We start from the raw sequence: 25,590 nt of genomic DNA on the forward strand, positions 1-25,590 counted from the left end.
AGAGAGAAAAAGAGGAGAGTAAGAAGCAAGGTGTGGTGTTGCAGCTCAAAGCAAAGAAAAGAGAAGAATGTCTGTGTGATATGTCTTGAATAACAATAGGGTAGTTCTCCCTTGCTTTCCGGGTGTTCCATTCAGTTGTGAGAAGCATAAAAGAGTCTTGAGTCTGGAGAGAAATGACCCAGTTCTTGCAGGGGACCTGGGTTCAGATCCCAGCACACCAATTGTGGCTCACAACCTTATCTCCAGTTCTAGGGGATCAGACACCCTCTTGTGACCTCCTCAAGTACTAAGCACATACATGGTGTAACTATATACATATGAGCAAAATATTCATACACATAAAATAAACCTTTAAAAAATTTAAAGCTAGGGACACATGGTGGTGGCACATACCTTGGATTCCAACACTTGGGGAACAGAAGCAATTTGACCTCTGTGAGTTCAAGGCTGGTCTACAGAATGAGTTCCAGGACAATGAAAGCTACACTTAGAAACATGTCTCAAAAAATACCAAAAAGAATTATACAGCTTGGGCTGGCGAGATGGCTTAGCAATTAAAGCCCTGTGTGCTCTTCCAGAGGATTCGCGTTCTAGCACCATCACCCACGTGGTAGCTCACATCCATCTGTTGCTCTAGTTCCCAGGAGTTGGATGCCCTCTGCCAGCACTTGTGCTCACACAGATAATAGACATTTACACAAATAATAAAGTAAATCTTTTTAAAATACATAAAAAGAGACTGAAGCTAAAAAAGCAAACCAGAAGCAGCTCTAATGATGTGCTCCTTTTGTTTCCTCTGCCCTGGTTCCCTGAGGAACCCATGTCAGCAGTAGTTGCTGTCTCGCCTGCTTCTGTGTTGCTGAAGGTGTGTCCTCCATTTCTCTCTCCTAAGAATACCTTAAGAGATGCTCTTTTCAGGGTTGGAGAGATGACTGCTTAGGGGTTAAGAGGTGCTCATTTTCCTCATTCATTATGAATGAGTATATCTGAAGCCATTGTATATCTTCTCTTTCAGGCAAGAGCAGCTAAACTCTCTGAGGGCAGCCAGGCTGCTGAGGAAGAAGAGGATCAAGAAACACCATCTAGAAACCTAAGGGTCAGAGTAGATCGAAATTTAAAAATGGAGGAGGAAGAAGAGGAGGAGGAAGAAGATGATGATGATGACAATGAAGAGGAAGAAGAGGTAGATGAGGGACAGAAATCTAGAGAGGCAGAGGCACCAATCCTGAAACAGTTTGAGGATGAAGAGAGAGAAGAGATTCCCAAAGCAAAACCAGAAAAGGTGGTAGAAGAGAAACCCCAGTTCATAACATCCCAGGAAAATGATGAGTTAGAGAAAGGAGGGCGAGTTACAAGATCCCAAGAAGAAGCTAGAAGAAGTCACCTGGCCAGACACCAGCAAGAGAAAGACACAGAAGTAGTTTCTCCCTTTCAGGAAGCAAATGAGGTAAAGTCTTCACAAGGCTTGGAGGAACGATCACAGTCTCCTTCCCCGCCTCCACTCACCGAAGACCTAGAGAAGACCCCTGTTGTGCCAGAGCAGATAGCCAGTGAGGAAGAAACTCCCCCACCACTACTTACCAAGGAAGCATCATCTCCTCCAGCTCATATACAACTCCAGGACGAGGAGGAGATAGAGCCAGTGGAAGGTCCAGCACCCCCTGTCCTCATTCAGTTATCACCTCGTAATACAGATCCTGAAAGTCGAGAGCTGATAATGTCTCCACATCCTGTCAATCTGGTAAGAGGCCTGTCTCCTTTGTCCAGTATTCCAGACAGCAAAGCAGAATCTCCAGCAGAGAGAGTGCCAGCTGAGAGTGTCCTGCTTCTGGCTCAGAAAAGCTCACTGTCTGAATACTCAGCCCAGAAAGGTCTTGAAACTGAACCTGAAAAATCTGCTCACCCCCTCCCTCCAGCTGTAGAGGAATTAGTACCCACCAAAGGGACCACTGAGGAGCCTGTGAAAAAGCAGTCTTCGGAACAGAAGGGGGACAGAAGAGCGCCTCCCACTCTCTTCCCAGACCATGATTTGAAACACTCAGCCGACTCGTCCTCTAGCCGGTCCTCTTCACCTTCCTCCTCCAGCTCGAGGTCCAGATCTCAGTCACCCGACAGCTCAGCCTCCCACCCACAGTCATCTCCAAGACCTAAACACAGAGATGTATCCCAAGCTCGAGTTCACGCCAACCCTCATGACAGACCCAAGATGGGCTCCAGGTCAACATCAGAGTCCAGGTCACGGTCCCGATCCCGTTCCCGTTCAGCATCAAGCAGCAGCAGAAAGGTGAGTGTGGAGAATCCTGTCTCCTCTCGACTAGTCTTGAAACCCAGAATAACGTGTAACGATTTCTAACAAGAATAGAAAGTCCTTGTTTATCCGGGTGGTGGTGGTGCACTCCTTTAATCCCAGCACTCAGGAGGCAGAGGCAGGAGGATCTCTGAGTTTGAAGCCAGCCTGATCTACAAGGGCTAGTTCCAGGACAGCCAGAGCTACAGAGAAACCCTGTCTCGAAAAAACAAAAAACAAAAAAGTTCTTGTTTAGCCTCCACTGTTTACTTTCCCTTCGTTACAGAGTCAGTGCATTGGTCCTTGGGTTCTCTGGTCATTCTGAACCCCTTTGATTACAAAGCATGTTGCATACACTGCTCTTTTATTAGTCCCTGAATGGAACTTAGTAAATTTGTTGAATAAGTAGTTGGACACTGTTCACTTAAATGACAGTAGACACATGAGACAAAAAGATCTAGAGGAAGACCAAGTATTTGTAACCCATAACTGTATCAGCTCTTGGGAGGTAGAGGCTAATGGATCAGTAGTTAAAGGTCGTCCTAGGCTACATATCAAATTCAGTGCCTTTTTGGGCTACTTAAGTCTCTTTATCAAAAAAATAAATAAAAAAGATTCAGAGTATATGTAGAAGGAGCTACAGGCAGGCCTGCTTTTCATCCCGCCCAGCTCCCGCATAGCTAGCTTAGCCCCGGAAATAACAGCACACAAACTGTATTCATTTAAACACTGCCTGGCCCATTAGTTTCAGCCTCTTGTTAGCTAATTCTTACATCTTGCTTTAACCCATATTTAGTAATTTGTGTAGCACCACAAGGTGGTGGCTTATCGGGAAAGATTCAGCATGTATGACCTGGCAGCTGGCTCCATGGCGTCTGTCTCAGAGAGGAGAGGCATGGCGTCTGACTAACTTCCCTTCTTCCCAGCATTCTGTTCTGTCTACTCCACCTATCTAAATCCTGCCCTATCCAGTGGTGGCGCACGCCTTTAATCCCAGCACTCGGGAGGCAGAGGCAGGCGGATCTCTGAGTTTGAGACCAGCCTGGTCTACAAGAGCTAGCTCCAGGACAGGCTCTAAAAGCTGCAGAGAAACCCTGTCTCGAAAAACAAAAAACAAACAAACAAACAAACAAAAAGCCTCAGAATAAATCCTGCCCTATCAAAAAGCCAAGGCAGTTTCTTTATTAACCAACGAGAGTCCTCCGTCAAGTATATATGGATCAGGTGAGCAAAAGCTGGAAAAGCTCGTGCGTCATTTGTTCATACTCCTCTCCCCATTTCATTTTGTGCTTTCAGTCTCTGAGCCCTGGAGTCTCCAGAGACAGCAGCACCAGCTGCACTGAAACCAAAGATCCCTCTTGTGATCAGGAGGCTCCACCAGGGCCACAGCTGCAGGTCCTTGAACCAAAGGAGAAGACTCCCACGTCCTCAGCCTCTGTCCGGGGGAGGCATCTGAGCCAGACTGAGCCAGAGCAAAAGCGTGTGATCCAGAAGTTACAGCCTGAGCAGGTAGGCTGCTCCCGCCCCTTAGGCTGCATTGCCCCATTGTTAAGTGTTTTTGAAACGGTGTCCTTACTCAAACTCAGGGTCCTGCCTTAGCCTCCCAAGTGCTGAGATTACAGGTGTGTGCCAATGCTGGACAAAAGTCAAGAAGTGCAGAGGGTTGAAGATGCTTCTTAATTTTGTTTTTTGGGTTGTTTGGTTTTTTTGTTAGCTTGGTTGGCGGGGTAGCATGTGTGCGTGCCATGGCACAAATGTGGAAGTCAGAGGATGAGTTTGGTTCTTCCATCATGTGGTTTTAGGGATGGAGCTCAGGTCCTTGGCAGCTGAGTCATCTCACTGACCTTGTTTAATATTTGTTTTAATGTGAGTATTTGCCTGAATGAATGTATTTAACTACAAGAATACAGAGAGATGAGGCATCCAGTCCCCTGGAACTACAGTTAAGGATGATTGTGAGCTGCATGTAGGTGCTGGGAAGTGAATGCTCGTCCTGCAAGAGCTCAAGAGCTGCAAGTGTTCTGTCTCTTCAGCTCCCTGGACTTTGCCTTTACATAAACCTTCTTAACTCCATGGTTAGCCAAAGCTCTGTGTAAAGTTTAGCAGTGGAGTTTTCATCTCTAGGTTTCTTCCTCAGGACACTTCCATTTATCTGCCTTGAAAGGGAGGCCTTTTTTTTTTTTTTTTTTTTTTTTTTTTTTTTTTTTTTTTTGTTCTTTCAAAAAAGAATTTTCTCCTTTAATCCCAGCACTAAGAAGTTAAGAGGCAGGTGGATCTCTCGGAGTTCAAGGCCAGCCTGGTGTACGTAGTGAGTTCCAAGATAGTCAGAGCTGCATAATAGAAGACCCTGTCTCTTGTGGCTTTTGGGAGGGTTTTGTTTGTTTGTTTTCCCTGAGACAGGGTTTCTCTGTGTAATCCAACTCAGAGGTTCACCTGCCTCTGCCTCCCAAGTGCTGGGAATAAAGATCTACACTACCACCACCCAGCTGAGAGACCCTGTCTCAAAAAAAGGGCTCTGGGGTACCGAGAATTGGAAGTGCTTGCTCAGTGGTAGGTAGAGTGCATGCTTAGCAAGCAGGGAGCCTTAGGTTTAATCCCAACTACCTCATCCTTAATCTAGTAAAATGATTGCTAGAATAGAATGTCTGTCTGTCTGTCTCTTTTTCTTTGTTGTTGTTGCAGTGTTGGGAATGGAACTTGGGGCCTCATATATGTTAACTATTTCTCGAGCCCTTATAGAAAGCCTTTCCTAGTATTAAATATAGAGCCCCTAACCTTACACATACTAGGAAAGTAGTAGTATTGATCTATGTCCCTCAGACTTCTTTTTGTGTTTTAAGACAGAGTTTTGCTATGTAGGCTGTACCTTAGCCTTAGCCTTCTGAGTGTTGAGGAAACAGGTCTCAGCCACTGGCCCAGCTAGAAAGTCTTGAAGTGCCTAGCTTTAGCCAGGCATGGTGGCTCATATTTTCAGTCCCAGCACTCAGGAGGCAGAAACATGTGGGTGTCTGGGAGTTGCAAAGCTGGCCTGGTCTACCTAGTGAGTTCCAAGCCAGCCAGAGCTACAAAATGAGAACTTGAATCAAATAAAACAATTTTAGGGGCAGTGGTGATGAATACCTTTAACACAAGCACTAGGGAAGCAGAAGCAGGCATTTCTCTGAGTTCAAGGCCAGTCTGGTCCAAAGAATGAATTCTAGGACAGCCAGGGCTGTGCCAAGAACTCGTCTCGGGAAGAGGAGGGAGGAGGAAGAAAAAAGGCATCGACTTTGGGCGGTGGTGGTGCATGCCTTTAATCCCAGTACTTGGGAGGCAGAGGCAGGCGTTTTTTGTGAGTTCGAGGTAAAATAACAAAGATGGCCATATTTGAATGTCTGTCCTACCTGTATACTATGTATGTCCTGCCCTGTTTTACTAACTACGGGTTAAAGAAAAGGAACCTAACAGGATTAAATTCTTTGCTTTGTTTTTGCTCTCCATTAACAGGGGAGCCCAAAGAAGTGTGAAGCTGGAGAGGCAGAGCCACCAGCTGCCACACAGCCTCAAACCTCAGAGACTCAGATCTCTCATCTGCCAGAATCAGAAAGGATTCTTCACACTGTGTAAGTAAGAACATAACAAGGAACATCAAGTGTGGGATCATTCTTTATGCACGAGGGTTTCTCTGACTCAGCAGTCCTGGTTTCCTTTTAAACACACAGGCAGACTTTTAATGGACAGAGGCCAGACTTTAATGTCACCATAGTAGGACCTCAACTTGCAGAACATTAAAGTGGTTTGGAAAATAGTGATCCAGGATTAGAAAACATCTGGGACCTTTGAGCTGAAATAGGTGGCTCCTTTTAACAGGCACCTGAGTGTAACAACAGAATAGGGGATTAACAACAGAATAGGGGATTAATGCATCCTAACTCAGCGTCCTAATCACATTCACCAGGCTCTTCCATATGAGCCTAAGAACCCAGTGTGATAAAGTGGGCTGTTAAAGCTAGACATGGCAGTTTGTACCTGTAATCCCATTTTCAAGGTAGGCAAAAGAGGACTAAACTCCAGTGGTCCCATGGCAGATTTGACAGCAGCTAGATGAAATGCTGTTTAAAAATTAATAAATAGGCACACATAATGCCCAGGAGGATGAGACAGGAGAATTGTCACAAGTTTGAATTCAGACTGGTTGACATAGTGAGTTCCAGGCCAGTGCTTGAATAAGTCTTGTCTATAGACTGGGCATAATGGCACACGCCTATAATCTCAGACTCGAGGCAGAGATAGACAGATTACTTGCACACGCCTTTAATCTCAGACTCGAGGCAGAGATAGACAGATTACTTGCACACGCCTTTAATCTCAGACTTGAGGCAGAGATAGACAGATTACTTGCACACACCTTTAATCTCAGACTCGAGGCAGAGATAGACAGATTACTTGCACACGCCTTTAATCTCAGACTCAAGAGGCAGAGATAGGCAGATTACTGAGTTGGAGGTTAGTCTGGTCTATCTAAGAAATTATGGGACAGCTAGGGTGACATAGAAAGACCTTATCTCAAAAAAAAGTCACACAAATCTGGGCATGGTGGCACAAGCATTTGGAGACTGAGGCAGGAAGATTGTGAGTTTAGGGTCAACCTGGACCACATAGCAATACCCTGCCTCATAAAGCAAAGCCAAAAAGAAGACTAGCTACATAGGAGCATGGCTTTCCCTCATCTCTGCCTGTCACTTCGGTGAGTGGCCTGTACCAGTCGGTGTTTTAAGAGCACAGCACAGCAAGTAGGAGGCCCTCTCAAGACACTGTTCTTAGAGTTAATATGAGTTTTTTAGCACTTAAATTGTAAAAGAAATATCCGTGTCTTATTAATTTTGTAGTTAAATAGATAATCATTATTCTGGGCTTTGTATTGTAAATTAAGTTATTGAAGCAAGACAGGTGTCATGTGCACACCCCAGTGCTCTCCTACAATCCCGGTATTGGGGAGGCTGAGGTAGAACAATTGAAAGGTCAAGGCTAGCCTGGGATAAGTACCAATTCTCTGCCTCACGAAAGAAAAGAAGAGAAAAGAGGCGTGGTGGAACACACTCTGGAGGTGGAAGCAGGAGGATCAGATGTCATCCTTGGCTTCATAGTAAGTTTCAAGGCCAGCCTGCTATGGTGAGAAATTCTGTCTCTAAATATTTATGTATGAATTTATTTACTTACTCGCTCACTCAGAATTCCTGGCATCAGCATCTCAAATTCTCATGAAAAATGAAGTATTAAAATAGTAAAATTGCTTAACTTTAAACATCAGGGATTGTGGATTGCTTTGAAAAATGTCCTATATATATAAGGTTTGATCATTTACACACTTAAGAGAGCTTCCAACATTCTCTCTAGTTTGGAGGGTGGAAGGCAAGTGGTATGCTAATCTCATTTCCTGTGACTAATGATAGTTTTGTTCTCTGCTGTGGCTTTGCTACATTGCTACATTTTTGCTCATATTCTTGCCTCTGCTGCCATCTTGTGGCCTTTTTTTTTAAATTCAGAAACTCCTTTTGAAAAGGTTTAGTTTTTCTGTTGTGAGAACAGGGTTCATCATCCTTTGGGAAAGGGTTTTTCTTCTAGGTTCATAAAATGAAACTTGTGGGATTCTGGAAGGTATTCAGAACCCCAGTTTACACCGCCTGTGACAAAGTGGGGCAGAATTTTCCTTTGTATGTCACTCAGTCATATTATGGTCTTGCCCATTCCGTAAAGGTGCACATGTGCAGTTTGAAAGTGCTTGTTCCCCCCTTGAAGAACTGCTTACTGTGCATGTGGGAAAGTAGCATCTGCACACCTTTAAATATCTGCAAGGTCCTAGGTAAAGAGGCTTTTTTGTTGTTTGAGAAATGCCTTTATTTCTGGATTTGATTTTTCCATTCCATTGCAGAGCAAATGAAGCTTGGAGTTATATGCAGAGTTTTTTCACTGCCTTGAGGTGATTTTGACCTTCATTTTATGACTAAGATAATCCAGTTGTATTAATTCTGACAGGGTAGATGACTTGGGCAAATGGAATTGTCTGTTGTCATGATCTGCGGTAAGCAGTCTGTTCAACAACCTGACAAAAAGATGGTTTCACAGGCTGAAGCCCTACACTGTTCTGACCTAGAATTTGGTAAATAAATTTTGTAGGTTTCCTACCTTTCAACTGATTGATTGGCAGCACTCCTGATCTTAGCAGCCTGATGTTCTAGAGCCCTTGCCAACTTAGAAAGTGGATTCTTTTACAAATATTAAGTAGCAAAGAGCATTGGTGACTTAACTCTTGGTTTTCCTTTTGTCTCAACACCATATGACTACAAAATAAAAAAACAGTAAAGTGTTAGGCAAAGATTATAATTTACTTCAAGGACCATTCTTACACCTGTTGGTTAAACCTATTTGATTCTGATTGTATGGGAGGTAGTCTAACTGTAAGAAGTGAGCCAGGTGTTATGGCACACCCCTTTAGTCCCAGCATGAAGAGGTGGAAACGGGGTGGGTGTTGCTGTGTGAGTATGAGGACAGCCTGGTCTACATGGAGAGCTCCAGGACACCCTTCCTATAAGACAGTAGTGGTAGTGGTGTCGTTTTTTCCTTGCTCGGGGCAAGGATCTGGGAGTCCTCGGTCCAGACTTGTTCAAGCTGTGTTCCAAAGTCCAGCCTTTTGCCTGTGCTGAATATAGCAAAAAGTCTCCTACAGCAAAAGAATAATGCTTTCCTTTTATATTAAAAACAGTAGAGGAGCCGGGCGGTGGTGGCGTACGCCTTTAATCCCAGCACTCGGGAGGCAGAGGCAGGCAGATCTCTGTGAGTTCGAGGCCAGCCTGGTCTACAAGAGCTAGGTCCAGGACAGGCTCTAAAGCTGCAGAGAAACCCTGTCTTGAAAAAAAAAAGAAAAGAAAAGAAAAGAAAAGAAAAGAAAAGAAAAGAAAAGAAAAGAAAAGAAAAACAATAGAGGGTTAGAGAGAGAGAAAAGAGAGCATGTGTGCTTGGTTGATAAAATGCTTGCTGTATGCATAAGAACTTGAGTTTGATCCCCAGTGTCTACATGAAAAAACTTGGTGAGCGTGATGCACACATGAGACCACACCACATAAAATATGCTCTGCTTGCAAGGAAAACAGTGGCGGTGCACACCTGCAATCCCAGATCTTGTATTGAAGGCTGGCCCTGGCTTATGCACCAAGACCAAGTTTAAAGAGGAAAAAAAAAATTTCAGAAGGTACAATAAGAAGTGAAAAGGGTGCAGTTGTTGATGGGCAGTAGTGAATTCATTTACTGACCTTTTCTAGATACAGCCCTCTGTATACACAGACCTAGTCAACGGTAGCATCCTCAGTCTCTTGATGCTATGCTTATTTGTCCTTGTGCCTTGAGAAAAGGAAGGAAATACTTTAAACCAGTTTGACAGTCTGATGCTCCTAGAGAGACTTAGATGCCAGTATCCCAAATGATATATTTTTTAAAACAAAAAAAAAGCATAAATTTGATACCAGAGTTGGCTTACTGAGAAGTTTGTATATAAGGATAAACCCTCCAAATCATACTGTCAAGTTTCATTATTTCTTAATTAAGTTTTCATCTAGGGTCTATAGCATTTTAGGATTTTTCTATAATAACTAAAGTTTAAACATACATGCCTATAGAAATGGCCTTTTCCATTGGTTTCTCTTGGGTTGTTCATATTGTAATATGTTAATATTTAAATAATTCTGTCCTTTTCTTCTGAGCTGTGATGCTTTGCCCGGGGCTTGTGGATCCCTGCCTGTCTCCTCTCCTGTTCCCAGTACAACTTTACAGGTCAGAAACATTTGTTCAAGAGCTAACAAAAGGGGTAGAGAGAGAAAGATGCCTTTTGTCTAAAAAAGATGGGAGTTTCAAGGATTCCTTGTTTTCTGAAAATAGTGTCTTACGAATTCTTGGATCCCATAAAATTTATCAAAGGAAATAGAAGGGGCTGGAGAGGTGAATCAGAGGTTAAGAGCACTGGCTGCTCTTGTAGAGGACCCAGGTTCGTTCTTAGCACACATGGCGCGTGACCATCTGTAAATCCAGGGATTTCCCTGCCCCCTTCTGGCCTCTATGGTGACCAGGCACACTCAGTGCACATACATACTTGCAGGCATAACACTTATAAAATAATAAGTCTATTTCTTTTTCTTTTATTTTTAGAGGTTATAATTACATCATTTCTCCCTTCCCTTTTCTCTCTCTGAAGCTCCCATATACCCTTCCTTGCTGTCTTTCAAATTCATGGCCTCGCAGGGCGGTGGTGGCACACGCCTTTAATCCCAGCAATTGGGAGGCAGAGGCGGGAGGATCTCTGTGAGTTCGAGGCCAGCCTGGTCTACAAGAGCTAGTTCCAGGACAGGCTCCAAAGTCACAGAGACACCCTGTTTCGAAAAAAAAAAAAAAATTATGGCCTCTTCTCTCATAACTGTTGTTACATGCATTTATGTATGTATGTGTGTGGGTAGACATAGAAGGAACAAATCTTAGCTGAGTGGTGGCTCACCTTAATCCCTGCACTCAGGAGGCAGAGGCAGGCCAATTTCTGTGAGTTCAAGATCAGCCTGGTTTATAGAGTGAGTTCTGGGACAGCTAGGGTGACACAGAGAAACCCTGTCCCAAAAAAATACAACAAACATGCATATACATTATGTATATATAAAAGTTCAGTGACAACCCAGATGTGATGGTGCATACCTGTAACCCCAGCATCAGAAAGGAGTAGCGGCTGGAAGGTCTCTCTGAGTTCAAGACCTACATAGCTAGTTCCATTGTTAGGATCAAAGGCATGCACCACCACTGCTCAATGAGAGACCCAGGTTTTTGTTTTTGTTTTGTTGGTTTTTTGCAAAATAGGGTTTCTCTGTGTCTTAGCCCTGACCGTCCTGAAACTCAATTTTTAGACCAGGCTGGCCTTGAACTCACAGGGATCTCCCTGCCTCTGCCTCCTGAAGGAGACCCTGTTTTAATGAATAATGTAGAAGAGGGAAATGATTCCCAACTAACCTTGTGGCTCCACGTGCAGCCTCACACAGGTACATACAATGTGCATGGAACCCGCCCCTCACACATACATGAAGAAACAGAGAACAAAGTCTTTTAAATCAACAAATATTTATGAAGTATCCCTTTTTTACCTATCATTACACTGTAATTAAGAAGTACTTATGCTGGGTGGTGGTGGCGCACACCTTTAATCCCAGCAGGTGGGTCTCTGTGAGTTTGAGGCCAGCCTGGACTACAAGAGCTAGTTCCAGAACAGGCTCCAAAGCTACAGAGAAACCCTGTCTGGGGGGGGGGGGGGGGGGAGGGGAGAAAGTACTTATATAGTGGGTTTTGTGGGGTTGTTTTGCTTTATTTTAAGATTTATTCACTATATATGCAGTATTCTGCCTGCATGTGTGCTTGCAAGCCAGAAGAGGGAGCCACCATGTGGTTGCCAGGAATTGAACTCAGGATCTCTGGGAGAACAGCCAGAGATCCTCTAGCCACCTCTCCAGCCCCCATATTGGGTATTTGTGTTGGACCCTGAGCTAGGGGCCAAAGTGCACAGTCCATACCTCTGAGGAACTTTGCAGGGTGGAGATAAGTGGCCAATAACCTAATTATTATTATTCAGAGTGATAAAGGTATTGTCAAAACTTGTCATCCCATCACTAAATGTTTTAACATCAGAGAAAGTATCTACCCTTTGAATTAGAAAAAAAACAAAGCTTGAGATGTGGTACCTCCAGTGACTGCTACCTCTACCTGTATTTCCTACATAGTCTTAACTAGATTTGCAACATCAGCCAAGCCAGACCCCACAGAGCTCACACTGTCCCTGGGGTGGATATTATTAGCAACACTTACAGAAGATAGGAGAAATTCGTGAATTTGGCCACTATCTCACAATTTGTAAAAGGTCTGAGATTCCTGGGTTCCCTTTTCTTTTTTTTTTTTTTTTTTGAGCCCCATACAGGATCTTGCCTTACCTTCTGAGGGGATCACTGTGAAAGAGAACTGTTAAAGTAATGGATGAGCGTCCCTTCAGCATGCGTTGTTGGGCAGTAAGTTTAGGGTTTTAAACAGCATGAAGACAGTTCCATTCCTATCTAAAAGCCCTGATCACACATCTTTAATCCCAGCACTCTGGAGTCAGAGGCAGGCTGATCTCTGAGTTCAGGGTGCAGGCGGGCACACACACACACACACACACACACTCCTTTCTCCAGAGCTTGCAGAGAAGTTCTGAGAAGCTGTTCTGGTGCTACAATTCTGTCTGCCATCAGGAAGAGGAGTTAAGTCTCAATTGGCACATGAGCTTGTCCAGTCTCTTAGTGTTGTGTTGCTATTATGGAGTGGGGTGCTTTTTGTTTGTTGTTGCTGTTTTGTGACAGGTTGGTCTCAAACCTTTAGCAGTCCTCCTGCGCCTGTCTCTCAAGTCCTGGGATTGTAGTTTTGAACCACTGAGTCCGACAGGAATGCATCTTTTGTTCAGGTCCGCTTCCGACTTCATAGTCGGAATCTGTGAAGATTCCCATCACTACTGTCTTTGGGTGTCTCCCAGTTTCGTTGTGCTCAGCTAATCTCATCCTCCCTTGTCCAAGCGACACCTCTCACCTCTAGTGTCTTGTCTGCTTCAGAAGCCTTCCAGCTTTAGCAGTGCAAGACCTCCTGGCCTTTCCTTAAGAGTTGTTGGCAATTTCAGGGCCAAGCAGCCTTGTTAAAGACTGGGAACACGGATCTGTTATCCCTCCGAGACACCCATCCTTTTCTCTTTTGGAGAAGGAGCTCTCCTCCCAGGTTTATCCACTTTCCTCCACCATTCATTTGAAACAGACAGGTTACCTGTAGTCATTGTGGGGGGTGAGCAGCATGGAAGCTCTCTAGCTTGGAGAGTGATGGACACATTAAGAAAAAAATGTGTCTCAATGTTCTGAGGGCAGAATAGAAATTTTGGTCATCTTTTAAAAATCTTCCCACTTTGGCTTTAACTTTTTTCTTTTAATCATTTCTCATTCCCAACTCTGCTGTTTTACTTCACTTAATTTATGTCTTCAATCAGGCAGCTGTAACTGTGTGTTCTCCCACCTGGCCCCTTCTTTGCCCCCGGGAAGACTGGGAGAAAGCACCCTGGCCCCGTTAGCACTAGACCTCTCTCTGTAGCTGTGGTAACCTGAGAAAAGAAGGAAAAAGGCCCGGCTTCTCGAGCCAGTTGACTCCCTGTGGCCTGCCAGAGGATAAGAACCTTGCTCACTCAGCTCCCTCCCTCTTTCCCCTCCCCTGCTGCATCAGGGCCCTCCCCCATCCGCACACACGGGCTGCTGGGTAAGTGGCAAGATGGCTCCCCTGCATGTCTCCGGCTGATCGCTGCCGCTTCGCCAATACAATAGAACCAGCTACTACCAGCAGCCTGGCCCTCTTCCTCCTCTTCTTCCAGAGAGACCCATCCGGCTGAACTCGGGGTTTGCCGTGAGGACTTAAACGCTTATCTCTTAAAAGCCAGATCTATTTTAGCCTCCCCGCTCCACCACCACCACCTCCCCTTCCATTTACCATTTTTTTTGGATCCCCAGTTGCTGCATCTTGATTTTCTCTCTCTGGATCGGGTGCCTGGGAAGCGGTGGTGGGATCTCGGGGCAAGGAAGGTGGTTTGTTTGGTTTGGGGTTTTGTTTTTTTGTTGTTGTTGTTTTAATTTTTTTAGGATTTTTTTTGTTTGGTTTTTGTTATTTCTTCCATTCCAGAAAGGGATAAACAGCACTTCCAGGGGGAGAAAAAAAAATCATGTTATCAGACAGCAAAGAAGGGTGAGAGCCTCGCATCCCCATGTGTCCTTCCCCACCTCCAGCCCGCCTGCCTCCCTAGCTTCCTCATGGCTTTCACTGTCTTTCATTTTGATCTGTTTTCAGGCATTCCGCTTTCTCCCTTTGTCCTTCCTGCTTCGTTTCTAATTGGCCCCAGTTGCCCTCTCCAAGAAATAGGTCGTTTGTTTTGGTTTGGCTTTTGATAAGCCTTTCTTCAAGATTTAAGCAGATAAATCACGTGTTTCTGTGGGGGCCTGTTAGCAGGGGGCTCAATCCTGACTTCCCCCTCCCCCTCAGTTTTGCATCTCTCACTGCCTATCCTAGGGAGGCTTTTCTGACCCCTTGTATGTCAGACAGCCTGTTGGGAATGCTGGGTTTTCCGGTACTAGTTACTGGCCTGGGGAGTCTTGGTTTTCCTTCTCTGTCACTTGGGCCCCCGACCATCCTGATTTGATTGTTGTTTTTTAAGCCTAGTAGTGGGGCAGGGGGGTTAGAAGTTAGGGTGGTGACGGAAAGGTAGGGATGTGTTTTATCTAATGGAGTCTCGGGGTTTCTTTGTCTGAAGTGGGTGCTAACTTGTGGGAGAGTGGGGTCCATGTTTGGGGGAGGGGAGGGGAGGGACTGACTTGGGAGGACTGCTCTTTTTATCTCTTGGAAGTTGGAATGAGAGAGTGGGAGAGACTGGGGAAGAGTCAAATGTAAGAACAGTTTACTGTGAGCAGGTAAAATTGGCCTGACTCTTCCAGCTTCCATACTTGCTCAGCAGTTTCAGGGTTCCCAGGGTTTGTGCTACCAACCCTGCACTCTCCCTGCAGCCCCTCGCCCTTCTCTGTACCTGGTGTCTCCAGATCATGTGGACTATGAGGCACTTGCTTATTAAACCGTTGATTTAACACAAGGCCAGGATCATTTGCACCAGCCATGCCTTTTTAATAGAGGAGCCAGGTTCCCTTTAGTTATGTAAAGGTGCCTGTGACTAGGGGATAGGGAGACCACAGCCGATGGACAAGTTGAAATAACTTTTGAAGGACTTTTTAGAGGAGGATATTTGTTTTGGGCAAGAGAACTGTGGAGTTAGTACCTGAGAACTCTTGGGTCCTGGGTGTCTACATGTTCCATCCAGGGACCAGGTGACCAGGATCGGTCACTGTAATCCGTGCTTTTTCCCCAAGGGAAACATTCCCACTTTCCTGTGCAGGCCAAGTTCTAGTGTGATCTAAAAGGCAGCTGTTACAATCCCACCCAAGTAAGGAGACACTGAGAATTTATAGCCAAAGCTAACATCTCGCTCTCTCTTCCCCTTCATTCTCTCCTGCCTTTCCTTCAACCTCTTTCATCCTGTCAGTGAAGAGAAGGAGGAAGTGACCATGGACACGAGTGAGAACAGACCTGAAAACGAGGTTCCAGAGCCTCCTGTGCCTATTGCAGACCACGTCAGCAATGACGAGCGCCCAGAGGGCAGTGCTGAAGAAGAGGAGAAGAAAGAGGTAACTAGCCAAGCCACCTGATGGGGCGGGTGGGCAGAACGTGGGCCTAGGGAGACTAGACCATCCTGGTGATCCCTCTTACACAGTGGGATGACTTCAGAGGGGACGAGGCAGGGCCTTGGATCAGGAGAATTCGCTGGTTTAGCAAGGGATACCCCTTGTGATGGGGACAGGGCTGTTTGATTTCCTTTCCCTAAGTGGGAAGTAGTGCAGACCAGACTCATAATTTGCAGATCTGTTAATGGTCCTTTTTTCTGAAGCCCAGGCACAGCTTTTCCTGCTGCTGAAGCTCACGTGAAGCTAACTCCTTGAGCTTTCCCTCCCTTTTAAAGGCTTAAAGGCACTCAACGCCACCTAGTGGCCCTTGGTGGCTCTTACCAGATCAACTATGCGGAGGAATTTTTTGTTGCTCTTCTGCCCCCCAGTGGTCTCATTACAGAGGTACACTTCTTATAAGCCAGCACTGGGGTTATCCATAAGGCCATAAGGCTCCTCTGTCTCCTTTTTTTTGTGTGTGTGTATTACCTTTTTTCCTGTACCCAATTCAAGAGGCTTCCCACATTGGAGCCAGCGAAGTCTTCTTGGCTCTTAAAGAGATAGAATTAGCTGGGTTTGGGAGTGGTATTATTGTAGGGTGGGAGGGGCTGTTGTGTGTGTAGCCTTTCTCTGGTGTGTGTTGCGGGGGTGGGGGCCGGTGAAAGTGATTTGATGTGCAGAATATTATTTATTACAAGGTCCTTCTTCCCCGTAAAACTTTGTCCAAGTACCTCATGTACGGTAATCCGCCCGTAAAATATAACCCTGCCCAACTGGCCAATCGCTGATGCCGCCTCTACCTCTGGACCCACCCGCTGCTACTGAGCCGCCCAATCAGAGCCGAGTCTGCTATCCAGGTGTCTTGGCCAGAGGGGGCATGTGTATGGGCTCCTGTGATGGGCCCCTTTGCCTCCCTGTCTTGCTTACGTCAGGGGGCTAAGAAGAGCACTGTTGTGGAGAGACTCGTATTGAGAAACAAAAGCATTTGGAAAGGGGTGGACTTGAATCATCTCCCTACTTGGGACACCCCAAGAAGAGTTTGTGCCAGTGCTGGGGCGCCTGCCCACATGCCCTTACCTATCAAAGACTGTGGGTTGCCTTGTTTGCTACAGACTGTTGGGATTCCCATCTAGGGACCAAGAAACCTAAGAGGCAGTGTGTGATCACAGTGCCATGCTGTAAACACTGAGTGGGACCCATGGCTTAAGCTGTGCCGACTAGGAACCCTGCAGAGAAGTCTAGGGTCTGTACCCCAGGGATTTAAAGCTGATGACAGCCCAACCCATGTGTCACCACTTGCTCATCAAATGGATTTTCTTATGGTCCCTGTTGTCCATGGTGAAGGGCAGCAGTATGTTGGTTGCTCCAACTTCTCCATCCCTGGAGGCAGGGACTCACTCATCCACCTGCCTGGAACCACTGTCTCAGCTGGAGTCCCTAAGGAGATGCCAACCACAACCCAGAAGACATATTTCGATCTTTCTGCCGAATGTGTTCCAGGTCCTGGGGAAGTTCATCTACTACTGCCCCGGGCTACCTTCATCAGAGGCTCCATGATCCTCCTCGGTGAAAGGACCCCTCCCCAGTTACATTCAGAGGAGGAAGGGACTTTGGAGTCATCACCTGGATTCCAAGTATTGGGTGGTGGTATTTGCTGCAGCTTGCCACTGGTGGACTAGGGTCCTGCCTGCCTCATAAAAGGCAAGGAGCATTCCTGCTACTCACAGGCCATCTCATCAGGGACTGCAAGATGATGCCCTACAGGGCCAGGACTGATGTTCTGTCCCCATTCCCCCCTCTGCCCCTCGCTGAGTCTGGCCATCGCCAGTGAACTGTCTTGACATCTTGGAAACTGGGCAGCGTCCCCCCACACGTTTCCCTCCCGCCTCCCCTGCGCCCCTGGGAGGACTCTGGCAATGCCGCGCTGACTACCACGCCGTGCGCCCACCTTTTTTGCCAACCCAACCCCCCACCAATTGCACAACGCCTAGCAGGGAGGGCTCATTCTGATTGGACCGGCGGTTGACTAGATACAGTACACAGTGAGGTGCGATTGGCTGAACTGAAGATCCCAGGTGTGAGATGGTACCTGGAACATTTGTCATATCCTAGTTTATCCTTTATTTTCTACTTCCTCTTTACTCTGTTATTTTCATTTCTTTATTTCTCTGATTTTTTTTTGTTGGGTTTATTTATTTGGTTCGTGTTTTTATTGTTTTAATTAAGACTTCCCCCCGCCTTTCTCACTAACTTACCCATCATGAGCAACCCAACTAGGGGTCAGGCTGACCCTAAAGAGAGACCAAGGAGACTTGGTTAGATGACAGGTGGGGTTGGGGTGGGTGGGGAAGGATAAGAGGGTTCTGCCCTACCCTTTAGAAGGGTGGGTGGTAGGGAGGGTGGTCTTAGTTTTTCCAGAAATAAGCACCTAAATCTAAAAGTGTGTTGTTTCCCTTCCACCCCACCCCAATACTTTGTTCTGTCTGTATTATTACTCCCACTGAGTGTCTGGGAAGAGACTTGCCCAAATCTGTCTCTTGGGTTGATTTTGGTTTTGACCCTTGGCCAGAGCCCCTGAGGTTTGAACCCTATTTGAAAGGGTAGCGTTAAGGCCCTGCTGGAGTAAGGGTGGTGGCTAGAGGTGCTGAGGCTTCCCCTGGGGCTGCCTGCCCTTTACCAAAACCTCTTTACCCAGGAGATACTTTCCAGTTCTCTGCTAGCTGTTGACTCAGGAGCTTCCTCTTCCGTGACTCTAGTGTAGTTCTCTCCGTGCTAGGGTTGGTCTGGGTGTTTTGCAAGCACCCCACATCCTATTAAGATGTCAGACTCTGCATCGGGGAGTAAGGGAAAGTTGTTTAAGTTGCCATCTCAAGAGCTGATTCTTTTGTATCTTTCACATTAGCAAGGAAGAACCTGAGAGGGCCCAGGCACCAGGTCTGGGCGTAGCTCATTGGGTTTTGATACCCTCATCCCTTAGATCCAGTGGAAAAGGGAGAGAGCTGGGCATGGTGGCTCATGCCTGTAATCCCAGCGCTTGGGAGGCTGAGGCAGGAGGACTGCCACAAGTTTGAAGCCAGCCTAGGCTACATAGTGAGACTCTATCTCAAAAAAACAAAATCAAAGGTTAATTAAGCAGCTGGGAGGTTGTTGACTTCCTCTTCTAGCTTATTTCTGGTAAAGCTAATACGCTGGTGTGAAATGAGATAGATGAGTTTCCCTGTGATGTTTGGTTTTAAGTTTTCCTCTAACTTGCATTGATTCTGCTTCGTTTTTTGCCGTTTGCTGCTTCTGTTTTGGTCTCTATCTGTTGGTGTCTCTTTCTCTCTGTCTCTGTGTGTCTTTGGCGTTTATGCTAAGATTGCCCATTTAACCTCCTCCCCCCTCTCTGTGGGGTATCTCTCTCTCTCTTCCTTATCTTCTCCATACAGAGTTCGATGCCCAAATCCTTCAAGAGGAAAATCTCCGTTGTCTGTAAGTCTAGCTCCAAATCCCTGGCAAAAGTTATAAAAACTGCTCACAGACTAATAGAATCCCAGTTCTTCCCAGTAGCATTCTTGGTAGGGGGCAGTTCTCTATCCCCTCCACCTAGTGAGTCTTTGCCTCCCCTACACATGTAGGTTTCTTTTTTTTTTTCCCCTTTGAGCCAATCCTGTTGTTTCTCCAGTTACCTGTGGGTGTGTTACTGAGGGTTGACCCAGGATCTTGCCCATGCTAGCAAGCAGACCACACCAGTTTCCTCAGCTCCAGCCACGTTTAGGGAGAGTGCTGTGCCTCAGATGGTTTCCAATCTATGCTCTTCTTTGTACTGATTTTTGAGACAAGGTCTCTGCTACATAGACCAGGCTGGCCGCAAACTGAATCCTGCCACATCCTCTCAGGTAGCTGGGATTACAGGCATGTGCTGCCACACCCAGCTCTTAGAGAAATATTGTTCTTTCAGGTATCTGACCTTGAATTTGTAGTTAGACTCCCAAAAATGCTTACCATTTTATACTTTAAATGACTGCTTCTTACAGTCATTTTAACTGTCTTCCCACTGAGGAACTCTGGTGGTTGGCCTGGAATTTGCTGTATAGACCAGGCTAGTTCTGAATTCACAGATAGTCCTCTACATTTTCAAGTGATGGGATTAAAGGTTTGTATCATCATGCCTGCCCACACACCTATTGCAGAACTTGATTGGATGGCCATAGAAGGTCATATAGTCCTGCAGTGTGCTCATGTCCCTGGGTTCGGCCAGCTAGGTGCCCCCTTCTGCTTTTTGCAGACAAATAGTTTCCATCTATAAGAAAGAAACAACATCATCCTTCCTTCGTTCCTTAGTGCCCTCCCCCACCCAATCCCCCAAAAAGAGTATTTTCTTAACTTTAAGTGTTATGGTTTGAGCTAGCAGGGAGCCTGAGGCCATCTAACTGTCGGGTTCTATTATTTCTTGGGGACAGCAGCTACCAAGGGGGTGCAAGCCGGAAACAGTGACACAGAGGGGGGCCAGCCTGGTCGAAAGCGCCGTTGGGGAGCCAGCACCGCCACCACGCAGAAGAAACCTTCCATCAGCATCACTACTGAGTCACTCAAGGTGAGGTGGGGGGCAGGGAAGGGGGTGCGATGTGTTCAGGTGGGGATAGACATGGGCCCAGTGTAACGGGGTGGCGGGGCTATCTGTGTCCCAGAGCCTCATCCCCGACATCAAACCCCTGGCGGGGCAGGAGGCTGTTGTGGATCTTCATGCTGACGACTCCCGGATCTCTGAGGACGAGACAGAGCGGAATGGTGACGATGGATCCCACGACAAAGGACTGAAAATATGCCGAACTGTCACTCAGGTAAAAGTACTGCATCAGGAGTGAGGCCGTGGGTAAGAGCAGACCGCTGAGGGCTGGGTTCAGATACAGAGTACAACCGCACCAGTTCGTTACTCTTGTTTGAGCAGCTTGCGCCTCAATACCAGAATTGAAACTAAAGCCTCAAATAGTACTTTAACATCTTCCCTCATGCAGAAAACAAGGTCCAGACTAGCAAGATTGTTCAGTGAGTGGGTAAAGGGCCTACTGGGAAGCATGACTGCACTCCTCAGGACCCATATGGCAGAGATCAGCTCGTAAAGTTGTTCTGACTTCCACAGAGACCATTCATTGCCTCTGTGTATGTAGGCACACAAATAGTTAAATGTTGTTTTTGTTTCAATAAAAGTTTTTTAACCAGGCATAGTGGCACATGGCTTTATTTCCAGGAAGGCAGAGGCAAGCAGTTCTCTGAATTCAGAGCCAGCCTGATGCACATATGGATCTGTAGGACAGCCAGGACTTCACAGACCCTGTCTTAAACCAAGAGTTGGGAGTCACCGAGAATAACGTCCCACAGCGGACGGGATGTGTAAAGTTAATGCCACTGCTGTCTCTGTGGGAGCCAGAGTCTGAAGAGAATGTGCCAGTGTGGTGACCGATGGTCTCTGTTTTCTCATATCTGTATAGGTAGTGCCTGCAGAGGGCCAGGAGAATGGGCAGAGGGAAGAGGAAGAAGAAAAGGAGCCTGAAGCAGAACCCCCTGTACCTCCCCAGGTGTCAGTAGAGGTGGCCTTGCCTCCACCTGTGGAGCATGAAGTAAAGAAAGGTAGGTGAGGTGTCTGAATTCTCTGAGGACTACATAGGAACCATTTGGGCATTTGGCGCCTTCTGCCTTACATGTCAAAGGTTTTCTGTGCCTGGCATCTCCCGGGTTTGAGTCGCCTGATGGTCAAGTCTCCACACTAAGGAGACCGGTCTGCCCTTGCACGTTGGCACATCTGGATGGGAGAGTGGCTGCTGAGTAGAGAATGAAAGGAAGGGAGCCATGAGCCAGCAGAGCTGACTCCTGAAAACTGCTCCTGCTCTCTCTTCTCAGTGATGTTAGGAGAGACCTTAACCCGGAGGTCCATTAGCCAGCAGAAGTCTGGAGTTTCCATTACAATTGACGACCCAGTCCGGACTGCCCAGGTGCCCTCCCCACCCAGGGGCAAGATCAGTAACATTGTCCATATCTCCAACTTGGTAAGTCATTGTTTCCTTATTGTGGGCTCCTTTCCTTCAGGGTTTAACACACTGGGTAGGAGCTAGAGAGATGCCTCTGCAGTTACGAGCCTAATGCTCTCCAAGTTCTCAGCATCCACGTGTGAGTGCTGTGACTCAGGCCCGGGTCCTCTGGATACTTAATGCAAGATATATAGGTATGCTGCCTTCCTTAAGACCTTGAAAGTTCATTTTCATTGGCAGGTTCGTCCCTTCACTTTAGGCCAGCTGAAGGAGTTACTGGGGCGGACAGGAACTTTAGTAGAAGAGGCCTTCTGGATTGACAAGATCAAATCTCATTGCTTTGTAACGGTGAGCAAAGAGGCCGACTCTTTAGTTTGGGCAGCTCGAGGGCACTGTAGCGAGTGGAGAGGACTAAAGACGCTCCATGCCTCTCTGCTTCTCCTTACCAGTACTCCACAGTAGAGGAAGCCGTCGCCACCCGCACAGCTCTGCATGGGGTCAAGTGGCCCCAGTCCAACCCCAAATTCCTCTGTGCTGACTATGCTGAGCAAGACGAGGTGAGAGACCTAAGGAAAAGGAGGGAATGAGCAGAGGCAGCCATATTCGGTGGATTCTGAGACCTTCAGCAAACCTGCAGTCACCAATACTGTGGTTTTTTCCTCTCTTTGTATCCCTGGTACCTGGACTCCTTCATTGGAAATGATTTAACCTCTGCCTTGACTGTCCTTGTCCCTCTGCCCACAGCTGGACTATCACCGGGGACTCTTGGTTGATCGGCCTTCTGAAACTAAGACAGAGGATCAGGGAGCACCAAGGCCCCTGCACCCTCCACCCCCACCCCCAGTCCAGCCACCACCCCACCCCCGGGCAGAGCAACGGGAGCAGGAACGGGCTGTGCGGGAGCAATGGGCAGAACGGGAGCGAGAAATGGAACGTCGGGAGAGAACTCGGTCTGAGCGAGAATGGGATCGGGACAAAGTTCGAGAGGGTCCCCGCTCCCGATCACGGTCCCGTGACCGCCGCCGCAAAGAGCGTGCAAAATCTAAAGAAAAGAAGAGTGAGAAGAAAGGTACTTAGGAGGGTAGGGTGTTCATGTCTCCTCCTGGTTAGAGGGACCAGGGACCCAGGTGGGTGGGGTCGGAGGGTTTTATACATCTGATGGTGATTTCCTCCCACACAGAAAAGGCTCAGGAGGAGCCACCTGCCAAGTTGCTAGATGACCTTTTCCGTAAGACTAAGGCAGCTCCCTGCATCTATTGGCTCCCACTGACTGAAAGCCAGGTGAGTGGTCGCCTTTGTTGGGTAGTGGCAAAGCTAGAAGTGGTTGCTGTGCCCAGGGGATGAATGTGGCTGGAGTGAGTAGGCCCTGGCATTGACATAGGGAGGGAGGGCATGAGTGAAGCTGCAGAGGCAGGAGGATGTCTGTGAGTTCCGGGCCAGCCTGGTCCACAAGAGCTAGTTCCAGGACAGGCTCCAAAGCCACAGAGAAACCCTGTCTCAAAAAAACAAAAAAGAGGAAGACAGCCACTAACAGCCAGGGCTACACAGAGAATCTCTGTTTGGGAGAGAGAGACAATATGAGGATGAAGAGAGCGAGCCACCAAGGGTGCTGTAGAGAAATTGAAGGTGGCCACAATGGCAGAACTAGTAGAGCTTGTGAGCTTGTGGGTGTCAAGAAGCTGGCTGTGTTACCCATACTTCTTGGAACTTAATTGATTAGCTGAGAAATGCATGTTTTATAAAGTCTTCTTTATACAATTCTTTTCTGCTTTCTTTTTTTTTTTTGGTTTTTTGAGACAGGGTTTCTCTGTAGCTTTGGAGCCTGTCCTGGAACTAGCTCTTGTAGACCAGGCTGGTCTCGAACTCACAAAGATCCACCTGCCTCTGCCTCCCGAGTGCTGGGATTAAAGGCATGCGCCACCACCGCCCGGCTCTTTTCTGCTTTCTTGATTATCTAGAATTGCTTTCCATGAGACAGCATTCTGTTAGAGTGTGTATGTTGGAAAGGGAGTGGTGGCGGTCAGAAGACAATTTTGTACTTTGATTCTCCTTATACCTTTATGGATTTCAGGGGTGGACTCCATTGTCAGGCTTTAACAAGGACTTTAATACAGTGAGCTGTCTTTCTGACCCCTTAATGTGAATTAAAATTTGGGAGAATTTTTGGGCTTAATGCTACTCAGATTTGTTTGCATCTAGACTGATGGCAGCTAGGGAAATACCAAAGAGACGGCATGTGAATGGTGCTGGCCCCACATGTATGGGGGGGTGTGCACAGCCCATCCCCCATGCCGGCTCTTTTCCTATTTAACAGCAAAACTGACAGTGACCCTGAGCTAGGAGTTCAGGTACTGGGGCAAGATACACAAAGTGTGACCAATTCAGACAGGACTGTGATGCACTTTGTCTCTGCCCTTCCTGCCTGACTACAGATTGTTCAGAAGGAGGCAGAGCAGGCTGAACGGGCCAAGGAGCGAGAGAAGCGGCGAAAGGAACGAGAGGAAGAAGAACAGAAGGAGCGGGAGAAGGAAGCTGAGCGGGAACGGAACCGACAGCTAGAACGGGAGAAGCGAAGAGAGCACAGCAGGGAGAGAGAAAGGGAGAGGGAGCGAGAGAGGGATAGGGGTGACCGAGATCGGGACAGGGAACGAGACCGAGACCGAGGCAGGGAGAGGGATCGCAGAGACACCAAGCGCCACAGCAGAAGCCGGAGTCGAAGCACACCTGTACGGGACCGGGGTGGGCGCCGCTAGCTGAGGAAAACTAGGAGAGCTGCAGGTACCTGCCACTCTGCCCGGGGAGGATAAAGGCCACAGAGGGATAGGTACAATCACCACCACCCTGGAACCAAGGGTCTCACACCATTGCTCAGTGCTGAACTATAACTGCCACCCATCCCCACACACCAAATGGAGCAGTGGCAATCTCTCCCCAACCTATCTCTTGGAACTTAGCCCTCCCCTTTCTTCCCATTAAGTGTTGAGAGGGAAGAGCTAGGTTATGGAGGGAAGGGTTTGGCCAGAAATGGGAATAGCCAAGTGCCCCAGACCTTTTATTTTCCCTCCGTTCTGCTTTCCACCTCCCTTGGGTACTCACGCACAGCCTCTTGGGAACAGCCGGGGCCGGGACTGGGTCACCTATGAGCTGAATCAGCCTCCTCCTGAGTCCCAGGGCCCCTGCAGTTCCCAGTCTCTGTTCTGCAGCCTCTTGCCCTCTGGTTCCACTTTATATCCACCTTTTCCTTTTGTTCAATTTTTATTTTTATTTTTTTTTATTATTAAATGATGTGGTCTATGGAAAATAAAAATCTGACTTAGTTTTAACTGGTAGTTGAGTGCCTTTCCTTGGGGTTTGGGTGAAAGGGGTTGAATGGCTCCGAGCATGGTAGGCTTCTGCATTTTTCTGGAGCAGCCGCCAGAATCCTCATCCCCGCCTTGGCTCTGTTCGACCCAAAGCTGTAGTCTTCTTCATCTGGGAAAGTGTGTCCTGTTTCCTTGGTGGGCTCCAACAGCTGGCAGGGTCCCCTACCCAGTCCCTTGCACAATTAGGCATTTGGTCACCCTCAAGATGCTTCCCACAAGTGCCACCAGGGGGCACAAACACTCAAGAATAGATCCTTGCAAAGAGCTCCCCTAAAAGATTCTCTCCCCATCGATGTCGTGCCCCTGTCCCTGGCGACCTCCCTAGACCCCCGCTGCCTCTGCGTCCTTAAGCTCACCCTAGCCGACTCAATTCGCTGTTGGGATATGCATAAGAACCCGAGGCAGCAGCCTCGTCCCCGCACCCCGACCCAGAGCGAGAAGCCGGGTCTCCCGCAGTGCTTTCCCGGGGCCCCACCTCACGGTGTGCCTCCGCAGGTGCCCTGCTGGCCATTCGTGCTTGGGGCCCCCCGCCAGGCCCTCGCAATAGCCTGGCCGTCCTGCCCGTGTGTGTACCCTGCTGCGGGCCGGCCCAGGAGCGGCCCCACATC

The 25,590-nt window shown here is 47.4% G+C and overlaps 1 protein-coding gene across 2 annotated transcripts in view; it reads left to right on the forward strand.

Moving 5' to 3' along the window:
• Positions 1-24,943, forward strand: part of Acin1 (apoptotic chromatin condensation inducer 1) — a 46,151-nt gene extending 21,208 nt beyond the window's left edge. The window contains exons 6-18 of one of the 2 annotated variants that reach the window (XM_038310708.1): positions 1,016-2,284; positions 5,774-5,889; positions 15,435-15,576; positions 19,041-19,083; positions 20,055-20,188; positions 20,283-20,435; positions 21,084-21,222; positions 21,493-21,638; positions 21,861-21,968; positions 22,070-22,177; positions 22,365-22,689; positions 22,801-22,901; positions 24,053-24,943. In XM_038310708.1, coding sequence (XP_038166636.1) covers positions 1,016-2,284; positions 5,774-5,889; positions 15,435-15,576; positions 19,041-19,083; positions 20,055-20,188; positions 20,283-20,435; positions 21,084-21,222; positions 21,493-21,638; positions 21,861-21,968; positions 22,070-22,177; positions 22,365-22,689; positions 22,801-22,901; positions 24,053-24,373 — 3,105 coding nt within the window. In that variant the 3' untranslated portion in view covers positions 24,374-24,943. Of the gene's footprint in view, positions 1-1,015; positions 2,285-5,773; positions 5,890-12,519; positions 14,093-15,434; positions 15,577-19,040; positions 19,084-20,054; positions 20,189-20,282; positions 20,436-21,083; positions 21,223-21,492; positions 21,639-21,860; positions 21,969-22,069; positions 22,178-22,364; positions 22,690-22,800; positions 22,902-24,052 lie in introns of those variants that run through there. The other variant, XM_038310709.1, reaches the window with a different exon arrangement.
• Positions 24,944-25,590: the final 647 nt, after the last annotated feature.

The sequence above is a fragment of the Arvicola amphibius genome, chromosome 13 (genome assembly GCF_903992535.2).
Source record: "Arvicola amphibius chromosome 13, mArvAmp1.2, whole genome shotgun sequence".
NCBI lineage: Eukaryota > Metazoa > Chordata > Mammalia > Rodentia > Cricetidae > Arvicola > Arvicola amphibius.